At 36.6% G+C, this 12,209-nt stretch overlaps 1 protein-coding gene across 1 annotated transcript in view; it reads right to left on the reverse strand.

The window, feature by feature from the left end:
• LOC108974822 (protein BCL9 homolog) overlaps positions 1-12,209 on the reverse strand; it is a gene marked incomplete in the record, with an annotated part of 34,906 nt that overhangs the window by 794 nt on the left and 21,903 nt on the right. The window contains 6 exon segments of the mRNA XM_018942887.1: positions 53-613; positions 674-876; positions 936-3,068; positions 3,148-3,396; positions 3,455-3,823; positions 5,385-5,996. Of these exon segments, the coding sequence (XP_018798432.1) occupies positions 53-613; positions 674-876; positions 936-3,068; positions 3,148-3,396; positions 3,455-3,823; positions 5,385-5,919 (4,050 nt within the window).

The following is a 12,209-nucleotide window of genomic DNA, read 5'->3' on the forward strand; positions in this document are numbered from 1 at the left end:
TTTGAGCGCGTATTGGCATATACTGTATGGTATTCGGAGTCCTGGTCCTAACTTGTATATTGGATGAAGCACTAAAATTACTAAAATTCATGGGCATGCGACTCATCATTCGATGATTGGGCATTACTCCATGCAATCCACTTGGTCCGTCCCGTCCTATTCCACCGTTGGCTGAATTAAAACTTCCGCACATTTTTGGATTAAGTAAACGTTGTCCCATAGAACCCAACATAGAATTAATATGACAGTTATTAGACATAAACGGTACGGGACCACTCATATGGGGGGGCATTCCCATATTACCAGATGGGCCAGCATTACAGGGGTCTAATCCCGTATCTATTGAAGCCATCATGGTTTCTAAATTTTGGTTTACATTATTCGGAACGTTTACATCATTCACTGCAATGACGCCCATATTTCCGACTCCTCCGCCATTCCCCGCATTTAGTGGCACGCAACTTGTGAGCTGCTGAGACATCTGAGCTAATGACGATATTGGATCAAAAGTATGATTCAATTTATTCTGCGTTGGCCGGTTACTATTAGGATTTAAAGGGAGGTTGTCGGTGCGACGATTGAACTGTGAAGGAACTGGAGCTGAATTTTGGCGCTAAAATGCAAGGTTATCAATTAAAATAAATAATTTGGGGCGATTGTTAATTTATTATACTTCAATTTGGCCCGGTCCTTTATAGCTGTTGACACCACTATTAGAGCTTGTCGCGGTGGGCATAGGTTGCGGAAAATTTAAGCCTGGGCTGGCTGAAAGGAAACGACCGTCCATATTTCCAGCATCAGCAATATTACCATTATTTGATCCTATCAAAGGAGTCCGTGACCTTTGTGGACTGGGACGCGTATTTTTTAAATCACCTGTTAAAACGTATGAAAATATTAGCTATATATATTTATTCAAAATAGTTTATATATACCTGCTTGTACATTTGTATGAAATGAATCAAGATCTTTAGGTGATAAGTGTGATAATGGAGTACTGGGATTACTATTGAATTGGCTCATTTGATTATTACGATTTCTATTCCCAATTGTATTTGTAGTACTGTTATTAGTGCCAGTGCTTGTTGGCGAACCTTCAGATGGGAAATTATTCTTACTTTGACCATTTGCATTTGATATTGCTGTACTGACTGTTGATGTTGCTGCCGTTACTGCCAGTGTTGTTGGCATAGTAGGCACATGCACGTCCATATTTGGTGAGTTTGCCGTTATTCCTAATGCCCCTGTTGTTCGAGGTGACGGTAACGATAAATTTGACGTCGGGTTATTAGGACTAGCTGGATTTGGAGACTGTGTTGCAATGGGTACCGACGCCGAACGCTGTGTAGGATGATATGGTGGGGGTGGGCCTTGTGTTGAACGAATACTTTGACAGCTGCTTGCAGTTACAGTTTGTGCACCTGATCCGCTTATATTTGGTCGCATGCTTCCAGAATTTGAACGACAAAGTGATGCTGGCATACATCCGACATCGTTTTGTCCCTGTCCCTTGTTACCTTTAATACGTTCCTCAAAAAACTGATGTTGTAATTTGGACCACTCCATCTGTGCCATACCTGCCTGAGCCATTTCCTGAGAACCCAATCCAATTGGCCCAATTATTTTGACAGAATTGCTATTTAAATTGCCTTCTCCAATAAAATTATTTATAATTTCAGGTGAATTCGGCATAAGTCCACCAGCACCAGTGATGTTACTATTTACCGTATTATTTCCGCCGGTGTGACAAGTTAATGAACTTCTGGTGATATTGCTTACAGTAACACTAGAAGGGACGATACCAACAATTCCATTACGTCCACATTGCATACTCGATTGATTGTTCATGTGCATTGATTTATTTGTCAAATTATTTATCTCATGGGTACTGAGAATGTCTGGTGGAGCAATGTTCCCATCACCTAATGTTGCTGGCATATTTTCGGGATTGCATATATTGTGAGTATTTGCATTCATTACATTTGACGCCATATGTCGGACGTTAGGATTGAGTTGATTAGTTATTTGTGGTCCAATACCAACCGAACCTGTATTAGGTAAATTCAGCATTAGGCCGGCAAGATTAGCTGGTACACCATCTGAGTTCAATTTTCCCAGTTGACCTGCTCCTTGAAGAGGGTTAGACAAAAATTTATCTATTTGCTTTAGTTTGGCTAACTGTTCTTCGCGATGCTGACGTTGTTGTGGTGTTAAATTTTCATCGGGTACTTTAATTCCTTGTAGTGAAGGCGTACTATTATCGTTATTCACACTCGCCCCTTCGGGGGCAGCAAGGGATTTATTAACAGCATGGGAACCGCCATCTACGACTCCATCGACACCATTTGTAATTTTTAAAGCTGTATGACCGTCGTTAGATGTTCCTTCCATATTATTTCTCCCCTGCTCCCAACACATTAATTCGTTTTCACTACTATTTAAATTTTCCGAGACGTCATTAAAATTAGGAATATTGGACTGTCGAAGAGATAGTTTGCTTTCCAAATTGCCGGCCATAGTCGAAAAATTTATTTTATTGACATTGGGTTTTTGAGTAAGTTTTGGTAGTGCATTGCATCCTCCAACCCATTGTTGACCGGAACCTACTGATATGTTGCACAAATTTTGGCGCTGCAATTTAGATATTTTCATAGGATTTTTTATAAAGAAATCTTCAAGAAAGTCCTTTGTTGCTGGTTGTGTGCAATGGTATGCTATTATTGTTGGAAACTGACCACTCAAAACTGATTCAGCACCCTTATTTGCCAATTGGGTTGAAAACACAAATATATGATTTTGTTGCTGCATATACTCCATACAATTTGAAATTGATCCACTATTTATTACATTTCCTGACGAATGATGTGATCCGCCAACGCAAGAGTCGGTTGATGTGTTAACAAGGGCGGTAGTAGTATCAGATACAGAAATTGAATCTTCTGCGCATCCGCTAGATCCATTATTCATAGAACCCAACATAGAAACTATTTTTTCGTGGTTATTAGAATTCGTGCTGTTATTGTTAGAATTAGTAACCGTCTTCGTGTTGGCTACATCTTCTTGTTTTACTAAACATGTCAAGAAAACACAATGCAAGAATTCGGAAAGAAAAAAATATATATTCGAATCGATATAATATATCTTTACCTGGTTTGCCTGGTGTGCAAGATCTGACATCCACTGTGTTACTGCCAGACAAGTTGGCAATCGAACCAAAACCAGCCGGAGATATGTCTGGTGAAACAATACCCTCTTCTTTCTTTACGTTCATTAAATTATTCATACCAATTGTTTCTTCTTTTGCAGAAGACAATGAGCTTATTGCCGTTGTTTTGCACTGAACACTTTTCGTTGAAGATCCCGTAAGAACACTTTTTTCCACAGAAGACTTTACACCTAAAATTATTAATATTACTAATAATAAGAAACGAATTGTTATAATATAATTACGCACCAGTGTCATCTTCTTTCACAGTAGCTAAATTATTCATGTTTGACTTCTTTTTATTATCACATTTTTCTGGTTTGTTAAGATCATGAAGAATATCTGCATTACTTTCTTTAGCTTGTGACAAATTTGATGAAATGTTACTACTATTCGAAAGATCACTACCATTATTTGGTGAGGAAGCATTCACTGTGTTAGGACCCGACTTAATGGTACTATTGGAATTTTGACGCATAATTGGTGTAGATGTGGTAGTGGATATAGTAGGACAATCTCTATCGCGCTTAACAGCAGTATCTATTGCAGCAGCACTAGCCCCATTTAAGTTGTTGTTATTATGCGTTTCGTCTAACATATTCTTACTATTAACGCTGTCTGCAAATAGAAAATTAAAACACTGTAAAATTTATAATGAAAAAAAATATTTGCTTTTCATATCACGCGCGATCTTCGAAGGCCAAATGCTCTCCACTATTGCAGAGATTCCGTGGATAAAACCCAATACAAAAAAAATCAATTTGAAGATTTTGTTGTTGCAGCGGTAGAAAACATTCCTGAAGTAATTTCGAACAATAGTGGGGTGATTTTTAGAAACCTTACATTTTTTCAGGTTAGTTTCTTCTTTTCTCAGAATTCTGCTTTCTAACCAGAAAAAAGTACAACATATTCTACCCTCCTGAAAAATATATATAAATACTGGTCCACTTAATTTCATTAGAATATCACAAAAAAAATTCGCGAAAGATAAGTAGTTTAAGATCAGCTGAAAAGCCAGTGGGAAACCAATATACAGTATATCTATACAAGTATTTAAAGGAAGGTCTGAGTGATTGCATTAACTTTTGGCATTACTAAAGTACTTGTATAGTCGTGTATTTCTAAGAAATTTTGTTAAGATAAGTCGCACTGCGACTGATATATTCAACATAAAGTGTGCTAGAATAATGAAAACCATTAATTAATTAGCCAGATCGTGTTCAAAATTTTTTAAAGTTTTTCAAGAATATTCCTTGTGTTTTTAATATTTCCTAGTGAAAAATTTATACCAAGTTCTTCGAGTGTTATACTTAGGCATCATTGGTTTTAATTAACATACTTTGCATGTGTCATAAACACATTAACCATGGGTGTCGTTCGACTACAGATTACCAAATTGTACTTATCGTCCGAATATCCTATTGCAAGCAATTGAGTCTGTCGTAATTTTTTGTCTATTATCGAATCCTACCAACTATTATTATAGTAAGTACAAATGTTAATACGAATTTTGGAGTAGTAATGTATTGAATATCTAAGACAAAATTGTAAAAATCCCTCGATCTAATCTCACCAATTCAATTGCGACATTGTTTTGACATATCGGATCTTAAAGTTTGCCCGTTTCTCCGCGAGAAGCTGCCCATTTGTCGAAATTGTCTGGATCGGACCATGACAGCTGCCACACAAACTGAACGATCAAAATCGTATATACTATATGTAAAACTTTTTTATATAAAGATACTTTCAGGGAATTTGGATTGGATTACTATACTGAACGATCAAAATAAAGTTTTTTTAAGTGGAATCTTCTCGAAATTTAACACTTATTATTTCCCAAGGCAACGGTAAAATATTCAAAGGAATTGTTTAAATGGAAAAATATATAAGGAGTAAAAGAGTCTATTTGGGAAATCGCTGAGGTGCAAATAAAGCCAACGCAGCTCGAAAAAGAATTGTGAGAGTCTAATGCGTTTACGCAAAAATAAAAAAAAATTTATTTAAGAAGTATCGTAAAGAAACTGTGGTCTATAATGTTAAATTGTGGTCAAAACTACATAAGTATGTGGGAATTCGAACTCGTTCAGCGCATGGGTAATATACAATTACAAAATACTAAAAAAGATAATGTAGCTAACGATATATGTACATAATGAAGTTTATTTCAAAATAAACTTACCATTAAGCGGCGACAGTGTTGAAAAGGGTTCACATTTAATATTTTTAATACTGTTAGTGGGTGATGATGCATTGCTGACAAGTAGCACTCCTCCTGTAGTAGTAGTTGGAGGTGTCTGCTGATTGTTATTGCTCGATGATGATAGCATATTATCGCAACGGTTATTTAAAACAATGTCTCTTTGTTGAATCTGTTGCTTATTATGGTGATATGTATCATTTAAAAATGGAAGTAAAGGACTATCAATTGGTGATCTTGTTCCGGATGATGTTGGAGACTTTATTAAACTTTTTGTCTTTAAATCACCAGCGTAATTAGTAACGGTTGCTTCAGATAGCGGTGATAGTCTTGAGGAATCCTTAAATCCTAAAACATTGAATGGCGATGAGGATTTGGAAGAAATATGTGCCGCAATGGACTCAAGTGTTACTGTACTAGAAGACGTCTCAACAGATGGCGATATTATTTCGAACGACTCTGACGTTTTGGCTTCGTTAGTATTTAGTTTGATTGCTGTCTTTGATGGTGTGTTCATAGCTGAAAATTTTGATTATTTTTTGCTGGCATTCAGTTTCATAGTTACGTAGAGCCTTCCAGAAACACTACCATAAACTAAAAAAATAAGTAAATATAGCTACTTAATTTTTAGATTTAAATGAATATGTGTGAGTGTACACTAACAATTCACTAAATTGCTTCCAAACTCCCATATATCTACCGTTCACCTTTTTAATTAAGGCTATAAAGAATTTTCAGAGCTTTTTTATTACATACCATCTATGAAAATTCTATAAAGGCTCACTTAAAAAGCGATCTCGAGAGGTATTAATGATAGATTAATGACCTCGGACCTTTTTTGTAGCAAGCAAAATTTAATACAAGTTTGTCACGAACATTTTTTCTGTAGCTCGTGGAAAAATCAGGTTAAGAGGCCTGTACTACCTCGTCGGTGTGTTTTCGACTTTGTCGCAGTGGGCACTTTTGTAGAGATCAATTTTTCAGGGAATTTTTTTTTAGGTTAAAAGTGGTCATGCCGACAAAATATTAAAAATACAAAAATTCGTATGCTCAACTGAATCTGCGAAATATATTGCATATATTTATATTATATTTTTTATATATGTATATAACATTTTTTTTAACTTTACTTATTGTACAAAATTATAAATTCAAAAATTATAATGCATATATTTATTATAGGCGAAGAAAATATATTTTAAGTACATTGTATGTTACCGTTATTTTTAATAACTTCTTGTAAACGTTTCTGCATTGAATGAACTAATTTTTTCGTAACATCTGAATTAATTTTCATCCATTCTTCAAGAAGTATTTGCTTTAGCCCATTTTTTAATAAAACATTGTGTTATCGAACTCTTCTATTCAAGTGGTCCCATAAATGTTCGATCGGATTGAGATCGGAGGATTGAGGTGAAGTTTTCAAAGTGTGAGGAGTGTTGTACAATACCCATAATCGAACAAATTCTGCTGTATGGTTGGGGTCGTTGTGATGCTGAAAGTGGTAGCCGTTCTCTATTCCAAGTTTTTGAGCACTGTTTTTAAACTTTCTTTAAGAATATTCAAATAAAGTGTTTTGTCCATTATTTCATCAATAAACACAAGCTCTCTAAATCCAGATGCTGAAAACACCCCCGTGTTTTACTGTTGGGTAAATATTTTTTTCTGACAATGCTTCGCCCATCTGACTTGTATAGAGAAAATTTGCTTTCAACAGAGAATATTACTTTCTCCCGAAAGTCTGTCGGCTTCTTTACCTTTTTTTTGCGAATAAAAGTCGGTTTCTTTGGTTCATCTTACTTATCATTGGGTTTTTGCGACAAACTCGTGCATTGTACCCAGTACTATTTAGCGCTCTACGAACAGTCCGAGGATAAACAACCATACCAACGTCTTCCTTCAGAGTATCATCTATCTTCGATGATGGTTTTTTGGGATTTATTTTTATTATCTTCACTACCTCCCGTTTGTCCCGATCTGATAACGCAAGTGGTCTTCCACTTCTCGTTTGATACTCACAACCTGGGTCATTTTTGAACCGATTTATAATACCAGTAATTGTTGTTGTTGTTTTTGTAGCGGCAGAATTCTGCCGAGTGGACAGTCCTTGGCCGGACAAAAATCTGGGTCCGTTCCGGTTTTCGTAGACCCGACTGTCGTGGGAACGGACCAGTAATTGTGGTATGGGGCCGTTGAACTACTTCACATATTTCCGGAAGTTTTTTGAAACGGTCGTTTCTTTTCTTTTTTGACTCATTTCTTATTTATTCGCAACGTTTTAAAGCTTTCTCACAAAAATAGTTGTACTTTATTGTGACAGATCATTTTTAAAGTTACCATATTGCATGAAATTGGTTGTTGTAGAAGCTAAGGTGCCCAAATTATTTTTATTTGTATTCTATTGTTACTAAAATATAAGGAATGCATTGCCGGTGACTTTTGTCCATAAGATACATGTACTTTAAGGTAAGTGTTATTGTTTTTGTAAATAAGGCAAAACATAAAACTGTATTCTCTTGTATGTGAATGAAAACTGCCGCGAGGTAGACGAGCAAATATAGGTCGGGGAACGCGTAATTCAAATGATGTGGCATTACGAAGACTATCGCAGACTGTGGAGGAACGCGCACAAACAATGAAACGCTAAGAATATTGGCTGATATTATCCTGTTGAAGATATAAATGGATCCTTTTTATCAAGAGTCACGATAAGTTTGTCCTCTTTTTTGATCGACGGCGAGTTTCAACATTATTTCTAAACTTTGGGCCATTCTGAACGTAATACAATGAACGGCCTAATGTTTTAGCGATATTCCTAAGTCCTTGGACTTCATTTCAGAGGTTTATGACGATTTCCTTTTCCTCCGCACCGCAATTTTTTTTTCTATCCATCTATACAATTTTTTCGTTTTAAATGCGTTTTAAACATGGAGTTATACAACAGAAAGAGCAAACCATTAAAACAAATCGTCTGATTTGCTGAAAATCTTAAAATAATTAGCAATTTACTTATTATTCTGACCACTTAGAAACATGAGCATCAACAATCAATTGCACGCGCACCAAAAAAGGGGGGATTCAATATTTTCTTTTTACTATAAAAGGTATTACGATATCGAATTCAATAAAGTCAACCTGTGGTTGCATTCGCGTACTTCACCAAACATTCAAAATTCAATCATAACTGCAGCCTAAAGCAATGTACATATTATTTTGACCATATTTGTATATATCACTCATTGACCGACATTTTCGATCTAAAGTTAACTATATATAGGGGTCTAAATATTCGGTACTAAAGGTCTTATATTTTTATTGGATTTGAATAATTTTTAGTCATAAGTTGGTACCCACTAAAGACATTATTCGCGCAAGGTTTTATTCCAATATTAATTGCTTCTTTGATTTATGTACTGGAAACTGAACAAATCAATTGAATTTTATAATTGTGCTATATGGGAAGTAGACGTGGTTGTTGTCCGATTTCATTCATTTCAGTGGGATACAAAAATGGCAAAAGAATGCTACGTACTAAGCTTAGTAGAAATCAGTGTGACGGGTCCAGAGATATGGGATTTCACCAAAAAGTGGGCGGTGCCACGACCATCAATCACACCGGCTTCCATAAAGATATCTCATTGCATATCGGAAGTAAAATTTAATGTCTCTGTTGTATTTAGTTATTGATTTATTCCACCTTTAGTACTTTTTAACATTGCCGTTATATGGGGAGTGAGCGGGGTTATCCTCCGATTCCACCCATTTTCACACTGTTGGTAGAAGTTCTTATAAAATTTGTACTCAGTAAATTTGGTTGTTGTAGCTTAAGTGGTTTAGGAGATATGTACATTAAACTTACTAGAGGGCGCGTCATGCCCACTTAAAAGCAAAAATGCATACCAAGTTTCGTCGAGATATCTCAATTTTTACTCAAGTTATAGCTTGCACGGACGGACGGACAGTCAGAGAGTCAACCGGATTTCAACTTTTCGCGTCACCCTGATCATTTATATATACATAACCCTATTTCCATTTTTTTTTTAGGTGATACGTACAACCATTATGTGAACAAAACTACTCCCTAGCAATTGGTGGCAAGAGTATAAAAATGTTTTATTACAGTGAAATTGTTTAATATTATCAGAGTTTTACTTATTTGTGTTTTTTAAATACTTGAGAACACTTTATATACAGCCTTCGCCAAAAGTATTAGGCACCCCATTAAAATACAAGTATTCTCAAATGTGGCGATCAAAGTTAGCACTTCTTTTTGTAAATGCCTTACATGAGTGTTTAACTCTTGATTAAACGAATAAATTGTGTAATATTAAAAGTCATAGCACTCTGGGTAAGCTAAAACTAAAAATGGTCATTTTTAAGAAATTCATAAAATATTTTCGCATTTAAAATTTGAAAGTGAAAGTGTAAATTACATTTAGTGAAAAGTTACCAATCTTACAAAAACAGTTCATATTTACCGAAATGCCTAAAAAAAGTGAAATTAGTTACGATGATAGTTCAAGTTTTAAGTGAAGAAGGTAAGTCCCAGGTTGAGATTGCCTATTTGGTGGGATGTTCGCTGTGCGTGGTCCAATGTGCTATCAGACGATTTGTGGAGACGAAATCCGACAATAATAAATCAAAAAGTGGAAGAAAACGTCTAAGCAGTAAACGAGAAGACTGAATACTTATAAGCGAGTCTCTCAAGGATCGCTAAAAATCTTCTTCTGCCCTTGCAGCTGTCCTTTCGGATGAGAGTTAGTTAGTGCTCGAACAGCTAGAAGAAGACTTCTGGAAGCAGGTTTAAAAGGATGTAAAGCCCGAAAGAAGCCGTGGCTCTCAGAAATGAATAGGAAAAATCGTTTGCTTAGTTTAGATCGTCTTAAAGAATTAACAGCCATAGCTTCTTACCCTAAGCAATTTTGAAGACATAATACAAATCTTATGAAAACATTATTTTTCTTTTCTATAGATATTTGGAACACCTGGTGCGACGTTCGTGAGGCGACGAGTTGGGGAAGAATATCATCCAGATTTCGTGGTACCCACTGTTAAGCATGGAGGAGGCAGTATTATAATCTGGGGCTGCATGGCTGCTGATGGTGTCGGCGAAATGTTCGTTTGCGACGGTCGCATGAATAGTCAAAAGTACATAAATGTATTAGAAGCTGTTTTACTGCCTTCGTTAACGCGCATTTTCGGCGATACTAATTTAGACGGGGTTCAATTTCAACAAGACAATGTTCCTTGTCACAAATCAGCGACTGCGATGCAGTCTCCAGATCTTAATACCATTGAGCACATGTGGGCTATTTTAAAACGGAAGATTAAGGAACACAGTGTAACATCAAAAACTACCTTAAAGAATGCCTTAATTAACGAGTGGCACGCTATAAGTACGAACTAATGTGCAAAGCTTGTACGCAGCATGCCTAAGAGAATTGCTGCCGTTATTAAATCGAAGGGTGGACCTACTAAATATTAATGTTATTATCACTAATTCATTGTATTTTCACTATTTTACTAATAAAACTTCATTATTTCACTTGTTAAAAAAAAAATTCAGTAATTAGTGGGGTGCCTAATACTTTTGGCCAAGGCCGTACATACATAGTTGATACTATCATACCATCTATGTGATTTATAGTCAGCTTATACCTTTAAAAGGTACGTATAGAAATGTAGCAACTGAGGAACTATTAGTAAATGAGATATAGCGTTTTTCAACTTGTGTTACGATGGATCAAAGGCAGTATGTGTTTTCATAAAGCATTTCTTTTTGGGGAAAAATACTGCACCAGAGAAATCAACCTTTGTAAAGAAATTTGCTAAGTTGGAAAGAAGCGAAATGAGCACCGATGAAAATGACACATTTTAACAACAACAACAACACATTTTAACCCCAATTGGGCGATGTTATTATAAATTCCAACGGATAATAGTTCTTGCATGGAATCTTTCCCCTTTTGCGTAAGAGTATTAAAGTTTCGATGCAACCGAAGTTAACGCCTTTTTTTTTTGTTTTGATATTTTAGTTGATATGTAAAGGGAGGATGGAGTCATGTGTAGAAGTTCACTCAATTGAGGAAAGTTCTGTGATCGCCATTCACATGGGAGTAGCCAGAAAGGAATATTTTACATATGACTCAAGCAGCACACGACTTCCGGTCTTTGACCAAGTATCCTCTGAAGTATCCTAAGAACATCCGCTTGAAGGCGAAACATCCCCTGCATAGGGTTGTGCGCTGGGTTGGGACCCGCTACGTGAAAAAGCAACAACAGCCTCGGATGAGAAACCCTACTTTTGATGTCGACCATGGCAAGAGAAATAAGGACTATGAATTGAGGGCATGCACCTGGAATGTCCGGTCCATTAATTGGGAAGGTGCCGTTGCCCAGCTGGTTGATGTCCTCGTAAAAATAAAGGCTGACATCCCCGCCGTCCAAGAAATGCGATGGACGGGACAAAGACAGAGAGGAGTAGGTCCTTGTGGCATTTACTACAGTGGCCATATAAAGGAGCGCAAGTTTGGTGTGGGATTCGTGGTGGGAGAAAGACTCCGTCGCCGAGTACTATCATTCCGCATCCGCATCAAATCGAGGTTCTTAAACATATAGCTGATTTGCGCCCACGCCTTGACGGAAGAGAAGGACGATGTCACCAAGATGCCTTTTATGAGTGTTTGGAGCGCACTTATGAGAGCTACCCCCAGCCACGATGTCCAAATCGTGCTTGGCGACTTTAACGCCAGGGTGGGCAAAGAAGGTATCTTTGGCACTACGGTCGGTAAATTCAGCCTCCACGAG

This window comes from Bactrocera latifrons, unplaced genomic scaffold, assembly GCF_001853355.1.
Source record: "Bactrocera latifrons isolate USDA-ARS-PBARC rearing strain unplaced genomic scaffold, ASM185335v1 scaffold_1128, whole genome shotgun sequence".
Classification (NCBI taxonomy): Eukaryota; Metazoa; Arthropoda; class Insecta; order Diptera; family Tephritidae; genus Bactrocera; species Bactrocera latifrons.